General features: G+C 41.9%; 1 protein-coding gene across 8 annotated transcripts in view; it reads right to left on the bottom strand.

Moving 5' to 3' along the window:
- Atpalpha (sodium/potassium-transporting ATPase subunit alpha) overlaps nucleotides 1–12,040 on the bottom strand; it is a 159,459-nt gene that overhangs the window by 26,536 nt on the left and 120,883 nt on the right. For all 8 annotated transcript variants that reach the window (XR_012894926.1, XM_037423158.2, XM_075892995.1 and 5 more), the window contains exons 4-11: nucleotides 10,702–10,905; nucleotides 8,501–8,614; nucleotides 7,057–7,309; nucleotides 6,137–6,405; nucleotides 5,401–5,599; nucleotides 3,805–4,049; nucleotides 2,077–2,269; nucleotides 1,037–1,212 (exon numbers count right to left, since the gene is read on the bottom strand). Coding sequence is in view for 7 of the 8 variants with exons in the window: in XM_037423158.2 (XP_037279055.1) it covers nucleotides 1,037–1,212; nucleotides 2,077–2,269; nucleotides 3,805–4,049; nucleotides 5,401–5,599; nucleotides 6,137–6,405; nucleotides 7,057–7,309; nucleotides 8,501–8,614; nucleotides 10,702–10,905 (1,653 nt within the window). In the remaining variant the exon portion in view is untranslated. The remainder of the gene's footprint in view (nucleotides 1–1,036; nucleotides 1,213–2,076; nucleotides 2,270–3,804; nucleotides 4,050–5,400; nucleotides 5,600–6,136; nucleotides 6,406–7,056; nucleotides 7,310–8,500; nucleotides 8,615–10,701; nucleotides 10,906–12,040) is intronic.

The raw sequence follows: 12,040 nt of genomic DNA, 5'->3' as shown, positions 1-12,040 counted from the left end.
CTCCGAATAGGGAAAAGGAGGAACAGCTACGACTTTTGTGTAAATAAATTTTACGTGTGTGTGTGCAGTTGACGGCTCTCGCTTGTTCATAGGTACGCAGGTATGTTTGTTTTATGCTGAATTAATTGGTAAACGATAAAGTCGCCTTTTACTTGACAAGTGTGCAGACATAAAGCGCGAGAACCGAGTTGAAAAAATTTTCCAAAATTTTACCCCGCGTAATTGGCGCACCCCTAACTTCGAGCCGGATTTTCTGAAAAAAAGGTGCGCCTATTATGCGAGTAAATACGGTAATTTTTTAATGACAGCCCGGCTGTGGAGCTGACGATAATGTTCGCATAGCATTACCATGACCAATAGCATTGACCAAGGCCAGAATGATATTGCTCAAGCTCTGCGTGATACAGCTCCTTCGCCACTTTGTGAAGTCATTACAGTGCTTCGAAAACACCAATGAGCGATTGGTCGAATATGCCGAGATTCAATAAAACGCCAAGGCGAAGATCTGCAATGAAGCGCAGTCAGCCAAATAACCATGCATGACAAATATATCAGGATCGCTCCCAAGCACAACGCAGACGAGTCAATTTATAAAAAGGCAACTTTTTTTTTTGTGACAATTGTCTAATCACATAGCAACCACTAGGCCACGTCTGAGCTAAACACAATGTCAAATTCAACAGCGTGAGACTAATTGAACAAAACAGACACATGCACAGGTGCATAGATCTCAAGTTTAGTTGTAACAAATAAAGTCAGGTGCCAGACACTGCTCCAGGGCTGTGTGCAGTGTTCTAATTTGGTGAACTTCCTTTCAATAAAATGATTATTTCATTTCATCCTCACCTTCAGTAACAAATAGAGCATCCGATGAGCCATCAATTGACAGAGCATTCTTTTTGTGCGATGCTGAGCACAGAAGACAATGGTTACCTCAGTTCGCTTCAAGCTCGTTAAGTGATTTATGTAATAACACATGAGAGCCTTTCATTGAAACATACTTTCCTAAAGTTAAAGTACGCCAGTTTGGCCATACCTTGATGCCGGCACTTCGGCATTTGGCAACAGCATCGGGAACAGCAGCACGTGGCGGGTCAATCATGGAGACGAGACCAAGAAAACGAAGTCCAGTGAGTGGGAAGTTCTGTTCGTCGGCATCGAAGGGGTATCCGGGTGGGTACTTGTCTGTAGGCAGCTTGTAGTCGCAAAAGCCTAATTGATGGGGGAAATATAAATTTAGGTGTTGTAATTTGCAGCTAGAAGGTAGGTGCTGGGATTTAAGTCTATCCCTACAAAACTGGTACATGATAAGCTTAAACAAAGAAAAAGAAAAGCTACCACTATTTGTGTATAGCCCATTTCTGCATATTACGTGCACCCCCAGCTATAACCGGAGAAACATAAAAAAAAAAAAAAGATTGTGTATTGGTGTGAACCTAGCTCCTTGCAATATTGTGAAACCAGTGTACCAACTAAAATGTCTGCATATCCTGCACTCTTGACTCGAGCTTCAAACCTCACTGGAAAAAACAAACAAACATTTTTTGTCCAGTGAAAAAAATGTACATTATACATTTAAACCACATGCCTTGTTTCCAGAATGTGCCTGCAGAAGAAATGTGGTCAAGCTTTTGTGTGCGTGTGCAATGGCACAGAAAGCTCACTCGCTAATGCGTTTCCATTTGATGGTAAGAAGAAAAATTCTGTTGACGACTTGTGTCTAAAGAACGATTCGAGTGTTTCAATTCTAAAGATTGATGCGAGTGTTTCAATAAGAACACCTTACGTGAGAAAAACTTCACGTGAACACTGTACATGAAACACTATAAGTTAACCTCTTCTAACTTTTCCTAGTAGAAAATCCTTGTGGTTTACAATACAGGCTTACAAGAAAAAAGGTTGTGGAGAATATAAACGTAGTTACTGCATTATTTTCTCGAGCAAAGGGTGTGCTGTAGTAATACTGTGAAGTAGACAGACCATACAAATTATTTCGGTTTGAGTCTGCAATCCACATTCGCAGGCTACTTGCGGAACCTGTTGCATGTAGTCTAGGAATGTTGCAACTAGCCTCACCAATGACCCGCTCTCCAAGGCCTCCCAGTTCTAAGTAGGCGTTGTTGAAAGCTTCCTTCATCTCTTCGTCGAGCACCTTCTCTTTGCCGTTGATAAAGATGGTGGAGCAACGGTCGAGAATACGCTCAGGGGCACCCTTCATGAGGAGAACGTAGCTGGGGTCATCTGGTTCTTCAGTTTCGTGCACAGTTACCTGAAAAATAATGGCCAACATTAAGAATTCGAAACCTTGAACTATAAGAAGGATGCCTCACAAAAGAAAAAAAAGGTTGGCAGCTCGCACTTGTAATGCAAGGTTGGACCGACAGTGAAGCTTAAGGCCAATCTGAATTATCAGCAAGGTCTTAATTAGTATGGTCTTAATTAGTGAACTAATAGCAGTGCTCTAATAAGCATGGCCTTATGATCCTAGGAAACATGCGAGTGGTACAGTACTGTCTGGTCAGTAACACAAGGGACTCCAAACACTCTGCATTTGTATGGTGAAATCTGAGCATGTACAAAGGACAATGATACAGAAGAGTTGAAGGACAATTTTCCGCTTCTCTGTGTCTACTCCAATTTTAACATAAACATCCATCAACATGATTAATGTTCAGTTTGTACACTAGAATCAATGACACTGCAGCCTAGACAAACATGTTTCGATATTGGTGTCACATAGGAACTGATGTTTTTGAGCAAGGAGGAGCAGGTGCAGTTTGGCTTTGTGCATGAAGTTCACTTTGGTTACCACCGAGTACAAAATTTAAGGAAATCAACAGAAAAGTTAAGACAGTATAAAAGACTGGTACAATGACTAAGCACAGACCGCCTACTGCCACCAGGTGCAATGCAGGGACTGTACAAAGAGAAAACTCAACACAAGAGGAAAGAAAAAAAAAAGTCAAGTTATGGCAATCAGGATTAACATGGCAAGTTAGTGCGTTAACACATTTGTTTGAATGTGCAGAGTGGCACAAATGACGGATGAAGAGTTCAACAACATGTACCCTAACAGACCAGTCAAAGTTTATTGCGAGCACAATCAAAATATTAAGTATATATGAGTATTCGAAAAATTTCGAAATTTCCTGCAGTAGAGGATGCTGTACCCATGAGTACACCTAAGAAAAATTCCCGCTTCCGTGAGGCTCCACTTATAGGCTAAATGAACATATTGCACTCCCATCAATTCATAATTTTTTAGAGCTTAAATGCTTCTCATACCAGCTTATATGCTCAAAGTTAATTTTAAAACATGACATATTTTACACGTTATCCTTTCTACTCCATCTTAAGTCAAACCACGACATCACTAAAACATGACATATTTTACACATTATCACTTCTACTCTATCTGAAGTCAAACCAAGACACCATTCAAAGTTGATTCCATTTCTCTTTGAACCCAAAAAAATGACGTTTGTGCATGTCTTGTTCCAATAAAAAAATAATACTGTGCTGGTTATTTGAATCATGACAAATATGCTAATTTTCCTTTATAAAATGCCATATATACCATGAGAATTGGAATCAAAATTACTACATAGAAATCCCTATTCACTTCAAATGTGCTTTAAACCTAAAATTTGCTATTCGCACATGTCCACACCTACTCTTCATGCCTAGTCTGTGCCACGCTGCACATTCAACCAAGATGAATAGCCTGCGACTTCCACAAGGGGCTGAAATCTGGAATGCAATTCGCTAACAGCAGAGACACAGCAAAGACAGAAAAAGACTCACGTGGTACTTGTTGGTGGAATTGAAGGGGATCTCGCAGACCTTGGGGTTGCGTTGCCTGTAAGCGGCAACGCTGCCGATGGCAAGCTCCATGCACTTGAGAATGGCGGACTCCGATGCATCACCTGTACACTCTCGCTTGAGAATAGGGACGTTCTCCTGTCCAGCCTTGAACTCTGCCCTGCTGCAGAGGCAGCAGTTGCGGGCAAGCGCCTTCCATCCAGCGGAGGACCTGTCATACTGGACGCCTGCAGCCAGATTGTGAGAAAAAGGAATCGGAATGAGAAAATAAAAATAACAGTTGGGGTTTTACATCCAATGATATTATTACAAGGGACTCTGTACTGATGGAATCCGAAAATTTCGACCACCTGGGGTTCTTTATTGAGCACCTAAATCGCGCATGGGCCTGTAGCATTTAGTCTTCACTGAAATTCGACTGTTGTGGCCACGATATGATCCCACGACATTGAGGTCAGCAGTTAAGCACATAACCAGAAGACCACCGCGGCAAGTCAGGTGAGAAAAAAAATTGTGTTAAATATCAATGGGGTCTGAAGGGACACTGAAGTGAAGCACTAAATTGGGCCATAATGATGAATAATTATGAATTCTTTATTACCAATAAAATATACAGAGAAAGAAAACCAGACACACTACAGACACTTAACAACTTAACTATGTCTACTTGCACGTGTGCGTGTGTGTATGATACGAGACAAAAGGGCAGAAGCAAGTAGTACATATACGCACTGTGGAGCAAGTGCCTCTAGGTGCGTATTTCTCTTACGATTTCACGTCTGGGATAGTTTTCATGTAGTCTTTCCAGGTGTTAATTGTATCTAGGCCAAACAATGAGGTCAAAGAAATGCTCTCAGATATAAAATAATTAAGAAGAGAATGCCTAAGACTAGAGCCACTGCTTAATCGAAGGGACTAATCGCTTGAAGCAATCTTTGCACTAGCCTCCCAATATAACTCTTCACCACAGTGGCTCATTTCTACTTAATCCATTTTTTCACAAGGCCTAGCACAAGAAGTATATAGACTAGGATTTATCATGCTTTCAGGCCTTGAAGCTGAAATGCTTGGAGAGTGCCACGGAACCTCCTTCCGCTAATGTGCCTTCAGCACACGAGGAGGACGAGAAGGGGGGAGGGGGGTGTGGAGGGCAAGGATGTTACCCGTGCTCACAGACAGACTTTTCATGTACAGATGCAGCATAAAGTAATGCGAATTGCCCTTTTCAAGTTCATAAATTAGGTTTATAGACAAGTCAATATTTGATAGGGATAAAATGGGCTTGGGTTGCAATCATTTTTACCGCTAGGGAATTTTCATAGCACCCTTCACGAAGCCTATTGATTCTGCAGGTCCAGTATGAACCCGTACTGTAGACAAGATTTGCACACTACCAGCACATGACACCCAGATATCTTGAAATGCTCCCCTGATATGCGGACGAAGTGACCAAATCGTGTCTAGAGAACAGTTTTTTTTTTTTAACCATGCTGCGCTATTTCTAATCTCATTTGGCAGGCAGAAAAAATAGGTATGCATAGGACAAAAGGAAAGGCACATGCAAGTATGCTAACCCACCGGATTGATCTTCTGTAGTATCAGCTTCGATGATCTGGTTGTCAAACCACATGTGGGCAACAGTCATGCGGTTCTGTGTCAGGGTGCCAGTCTTGTCAGAGCAGATGGTTGAGGTTGACCCAAGGGTCTCGACAGCTTCCAAGTTCTTCACGAGGCAGTTTTTGGCAGCCATACGCTTGGCAGTAAGGGTGAGACAGACCTGCATAACATATACAATGTTAGCCTTCAAGTCTACAAAATGGGCAGCAACTTATTTAATGTCTCCTCCTATGAGCTCAAGAGTAAAAATCTATGTAACATTTACCTGCATTAAACTGAAGAAGATTAAACAAAAAAGGGCACTTAATTAGGCCTTAAAATGTGATACCCTTTCAAGTCTTGATGTTATAAATGATTAGACAAAGTAAATATAGAATGTTTAACTTGACATAATGTAATGAATGAATGCTACGATAAATAGTGGACATATAACAAAAGCTTGACAAAGGTGTAGCTTTAAAAGGTTTCACTGTGATGGAATAGATAGCTATGGGTAAAATTGTGTTGCGTACAGAGCATATTAATGTTGATAGCAAGTATAACAAATCAAAATCATAAAAATCACTCCTTAATCAATATAGTACACTGGCCGACACATCATCAATGGAGTACAGCCATGGAATAAGATTTGAATATAAAATAAAAAGAGAAATTGATGAATTAAATATCTAACACGTTAAGTGGGACTTGTACTCACGGTGACAGTGGCCAGGAGACCTTCTGGCACGTTGGCCACGATGATACCGATGAGGAAGATGACGGCATCTAGCCAGTGGTAGCCCAAGATGAAGGCAATGACAAAGAAGGTCACTCCCAGGAACACAGCGACTCCGGTGATCAGGTGGATGAAGTGGGCGATCTCCCTGGCAATGGGCGTTTCACCCATCTCGAGGCCAGATGCCAGGTTCGCAATGCGGCCCATTACAGTACGGTCACCAGTGTTGATCACCACACCCATTCCCGTACCTGCACAGGGGGTGAGTGATCAGTGACGTGATAACAAGCAGTGCTAGGAAGAGTGGTTGGTAGACATCTTGAAAAATGAAGACAGCACCACTTACAACAGGATGACAAACAAAAACACTGCAATACCACCCTGTATTCTTTCTCCCATTTTAAACACTTTTTTTCCCTTTCCAAGCTATTCGGGGGGGGGGGGGGGGGGGTATAAGGCGATAGACAACCTTGACTGCCTTTAAAACTATTAAATCTATGTAATCAAACATTTGTGCCAATAGCATAGCCAGAGATCCATACCGAAGGAGGGGGTCATCAACACCCTGGACCCACCCCCAAAATTTTAAAGCTTTGTATGTATCGACATACATGTAGACATATACACACACACAAACATACACGGAAGGAAGTCAGACCCCCACCCCAAAATGTTTAGCTTGCGAGTTAATTCTGCACATTTCGTAAAGCAGCTGTATTTTTCATGATGTTCAACATGGGAAGTGAATTTACAATACCATGACCAGCCGCAAAATCCTACAGAAACTACGGTGTTTGTGTAGATCACCTGCTGAAGCAGATGGAAGCAGATGGTTGACGAGTGCAGGGTTATGCTCATACTTTCACACCATCAAGAGCTACCACAGCTACTTGCCCACCCACCTTCAACACAGTTGGTGGAGAAGAATGCCAAGTTCCTCGTTTCCAGTGGATTATCGTTCGTAAGCTCTGGCGAGCGCGTCTGGGGCTCAGATTCTCCGGTCAGGGATGAGTTGTCCACTTTAAAACCTTGTGCTTGGATGACCCGCATGTCAGCAGGAATTCGATCACCACCCTTAACCTCGGCCACGTCTCCAACCACAACCTCCTCAGCGGGAAGGTGCAACTTTTGTCCATCACGGATCACTATGGCATACTGGAAGCAGTATTGAGAAAACACAACGTTGGCCATGTTAGTATTTCACAAGAATTCATTCATGAATAGATAGGTACTCATTTGTGGGAATCTAGTTGCAGTAATGAGGAATGAGAAATAAAATGGTGGAAGAATGGTGTAAACCAGATTTATTCAATTATACGAGTTGCAAAACTGTTCCAAAATTCGGACACGCAGTTCGCCCAATTTTTCGCCCCACCTGAGAGCCGCAACACAAAATGCAAATAATATGTTTAATAGTGGGCATGTGGATCAACAGGTGGCGCGACAATCTGCTCACTTCCGACAAGGAGGGGGGCACCGACGTCTCTGTATTTCAATACATGGAGCCTATGGCGAGTTTCAAAACTCATATGATTGAATAACTGTGGGTGTCAACCTATGCCCAGTCTTGCTATTCTTCAGCCTTTGCACACTTCTACCACATTCTTAGATATTCATAGCCCACAGGAAATTTATAACGTAAACAGTTAGACCATTTTCTTTCAGTGTGTAGGTGGCACTCGTACAAAGCTTTGCATGTTGCACTGCAGTCCGTCCTAAAGATTGCTCATGGTATCAAGTACAAGGCAACATGCTGTTTATGTGTCCATTGCTCACACCAGAAATAGGCTAATGCATATAAGGTGAGTCGCAGAGTTAAAAATTTGCTTCGTGATTCAGCGTATTGGCAAATGCGACTTACTGCAGTGAATTAGCAATGAGCTATGAAAAGTGCAGAAATCAACAAGAGTGCACCAAGTAGTGTCATATGAAGCTTTGCTTTGTGCCAGCACACTGCATGACATGGCAAAAAACTGTACATTTATGCGTTCTGCAGGGCCGCACATCCTTGGGCAGTTACGTGTAGACAACTGGATTTATATTATGACAGATCTTTTGAACCACAGTATGTCACTAAAACTTCCGCGCATTGCAAAAAGAGGTGTGCTTGGCTGCACAGTATAGTTTCATAAGTATCAGTGCATCTCGCAAATCTCTTGCCAGACTGTGCCAAGAAGTCAACTTGACTACAGATTTACCGATTTCACACATAGATACAATTTTGTTCAATACACTGCACTGTTTACCTTAGAAAGATTCGAGCAACGCAGTCTGAACATTGCAATATTCTGTAGCGAAGAAATTCACGAGCAAGAGGCCTGTGTGAAGTACTAGTACAGCACCCACCTGTGGAACCATGTTTTTGAAAGACTCCATAATTTTTGAACTCCTGGCTTCTTGATAGTAGGAGAAACAACCTGTTACAATAACTACAATGGCCAATACTGCTCCCAGGTACAACTAAAAAGAGAAAAAGAAACATCGCCAATATGATGCAATGTTCAGGACACTGAGTATACAAAGGCAGGCTTTCAAAGCAAGACATTCGGAGAGAATTCTTTTCGTGTTCGCAGCACATACAGGCATCGTTTGAGATGGCCACCTCTATCACAAGAATTGAACAAGTAGATTTAGGTTCACACAGATGCGAAAAGAACTGAAACACACAAGCACTAGTCTCCAGATTGTGATGTATTTGAACATCGCCAAAAATCTTTAAACAGAGCAAAACTAAATGTATCCTAATTGAAGAATATGACAGCGAACTTGTTCACCCAGCAGCAGCCATTTACAATGTAATGAAATCTTTAGTATATAACACATTTGTTGTAATGCTGCTACACTGATACCAACCGACTAAAGTCAAAATATGCTGCTCTGTAAGCTGAAGCGATTTTTAAACTTAATAATGGCATCAAGATATTTGTACAAATCTGTAAATCTACTTAATTTCTGTCACATTTTCAACAGCTTCGCCCTCTACACAAGCTAGAAAAATATGGTGTCTATACGCTTCCGTACGTTCTGCAGAAAAACTTGGGTCCGGTGAACTTCCTGGTACTAATATTTCTGTTAAGCTTCTTAATAATCAAGACTGTTTATGATGATGATATATGATCATGATGATGATGAGAAAAAAGCAGACTTCATAGGAGCTAACCTCTAAGGAGATTTGGGTGCTCCAAGCACAGCATTCAATTGTAATATTACAGCATAATGAATGACCCGTATATTTAGCACCTTAAACCTGCATATTTGCTACTAAAGACATCTGCTGCAGAACAACAAAACTTGACGGCACTCATTCACAGATTCAACTATACTTGACGGCACTCATTCACCGATTCAACTATACTAAAACTAAGCTTCACCCGACAGCACACATAATCGGCTGACTGCTCTTTTTAACATTCACGTGCCTGCAAATTTGAATGCATTAAACCTGAACTCGCTACATTTTTTTAACACCAGTTAAGATACGATGAAATCGGACAGGACCCATTAGCAGGTTCCATTCGTTGATACAAAACATCAGCTTCACCTGACAACATGCGTGCAGCAGGTAAAGCTGCCATCTGTTGACATGCAGGCAAGAGTTCACTTTCGCACACACATGCCCTTTGAGCAACCAAATGCGCAGAATCACCATTGTGCCCAATTTAACGAAAACTATGCACCCAGAAAAATGTGTACAAAAAAATTACGTACCACAGCAATTGGCTTATTTTACAAATTATTCTATTACAATAGGGAAAGCAAACACCTTTCATAACGGAGCGCCCGAACACAAATTACGAGCTATTCACTCCGACTGTCGGAAGAGGAAGAGCACTTGAAAAGAGTGCTTTTCTAAGTTCATAATTCTGTGGCATCGCAACTTTTCTGGTTTAGTCGACACCTTGCTCGCTATAACATTATTGCAGTGGCATATACATGGACACTCCAAACACACTAATATTGTCGTCGTGATGTTCTGCATAAATTCCAAATTGATAACATTGCCCCACATGTCCTATATTCCATGTGCTAATAAAGAGCACACAGTGGTAGCCGAGGATTGCAGCTCAAGCAGAGGACATGCACTAGCCGTCTTTCGCCACGCGGAAAGTCAGTGCGGGTGTGTTCCAGCTAGGGCAAGAGGGCTCCGTCACTTCGGTGGAAAACGAGTACTTCGATCGGCAACGCGCGGTTGCTCAGTCTGTCTATCTAGACAGGGATTAACGAAGCTTATACTTTTACGCATGCTATGTTCTTGCCACTTTAGTTGTATCCGAGCCATAGACCGAACGAAGGTCGTTTCGCTTATTATTCGTTCACTCCCTCACGCCAACATTTTAATGAGTTACTCCGCACCAGAGGGTAAAGGAGTTAGTTGTTAGCCATTCTTCGTATAGCATTCTAATTTGCTGCCATCGCATTAGCTGCTTGGACCTCGTGGATAAATTAACTTTTTTCTTCCCTCTGCTGTACCCCTTACCCACTTACACCCTCCCCCCAAAAATAGTAAATAAAAGGTAACATGATTGGGGACAGTTGTTAATACTCACATTATCATCGGGCGGTTCCTCGAATGTGCCTGCCTGGATTGAATATGCGATGAAGCAGAGCACTGCGCCGATCCACAGTAGTAAGGAGAAACCCCCAAAGAGGTTCTTACAGAATTTGACCCATTCTGGTGTTTTCTTAGGGGGCGTTAAAGAGTTTGGGCCATCCCTTTCCAAAATTTCCCTAGCTTGTTGTGATGTGAGGCCCTGTTGGAATGGAGAAGCAAAGAATACAACAAATGCATCAAGAAATACTGCGCATAAAATAATGCCACGTTCCATTGCTCAAGTTTTGTTATCGCCCCAAAACACTACACAATTCTCAGCGCAAAACGCGCGTGCAGTTTTCGAGAAGCTTCCGGACGTTAGTAGATCATTTCGATAAGATCACGCCCACTCTGCGAACTGTAGAGATTATTCTGGAACCTACGCCATCGCCAGCGATAACGATAGAACATTCGATGGCAAGAGTATAAATGCAGACGCACTTGGCCGCTAGTCAGTAGTTGATCGACGGCCGACGCTCCGTTCACTGCTATCTGTGCAAGACTGCTACTGTAATCGAACTTTCTGTTTACCGGGCACAGGTTCGCCCAAATAAACAGTTAAATCCCAACATAAAGTCTCCTGTCTTCGGCCACGTCATGACCCCGTGACAAATCAAGATGACTGCACACACATCACATCTACACCTTATACCGATAAAATAATGTTCATACCATAAAAACAGCAACAAAAAATCCAGGAAATAAAGTATAGCCATAAGTTTCCAGAAAGATTGCCGAAGATTTAGCGCACACTTCTCATGATGGTAAAAAAAAAAAAACAGCCTTATAAGGTTAGCCGTCGGACTAACATGTCCGCACTTCAAAAGAGTCATGCCTAAAGTTGGTAGACTTAAATCACATAAATATAACTCCTGGTGAGGCATGTGTGTGTCATGACAAAATCTCTGCGTGTGAAAAGAAGCTGTCTAATTTTTAATACCTAACCTCACTGACAAAAATACAGTTACCTAATGATCAATGCCAGCTACTTTATGATCAACACCGCCTGTAAGTTTACAGCTAAACTGCCACGGCAAGAACGTAAAAACCTTCCTTCACATTTAGGCAGATGTGTGAACCACCCCCACCCCTATGTCTTTATGCTGCAATAAATCCACAGCTTTTTCTTGGCCTTTTGGCAATGTGTCAAAGAAGTTGCATAAGTTAAGAGAAAATCATTTGGACGAGATGTAAAATTTCCTGCATGCAGCAATCTGTTCCTTCATAAATAAACTTCAATTCGCTCGCTAAGAAACAATCTATGCAAACATTTAAGTTTTTTAAGAGCGGCAAAA

The sequence above is a fragment of the Rhipicephalus microplus genome, chromosome 4 (assembly GCF_043290135.1).
Source record: "Rhipicephalus microplus isolate Deutch F79 chromosome 4, USDA_Rmic, whole genome shotgun sequence".
Classification (NCBI taxonomy): Eukaryota; Metazoa; Arthropoda; class Arachnida; order Ixodida; family Ixodidae; genus Rhipicephalus; species Rhipicephalus microplus.
This window is presented reverse-complemented; position numbering and strand designations above follow the sequence as displayed.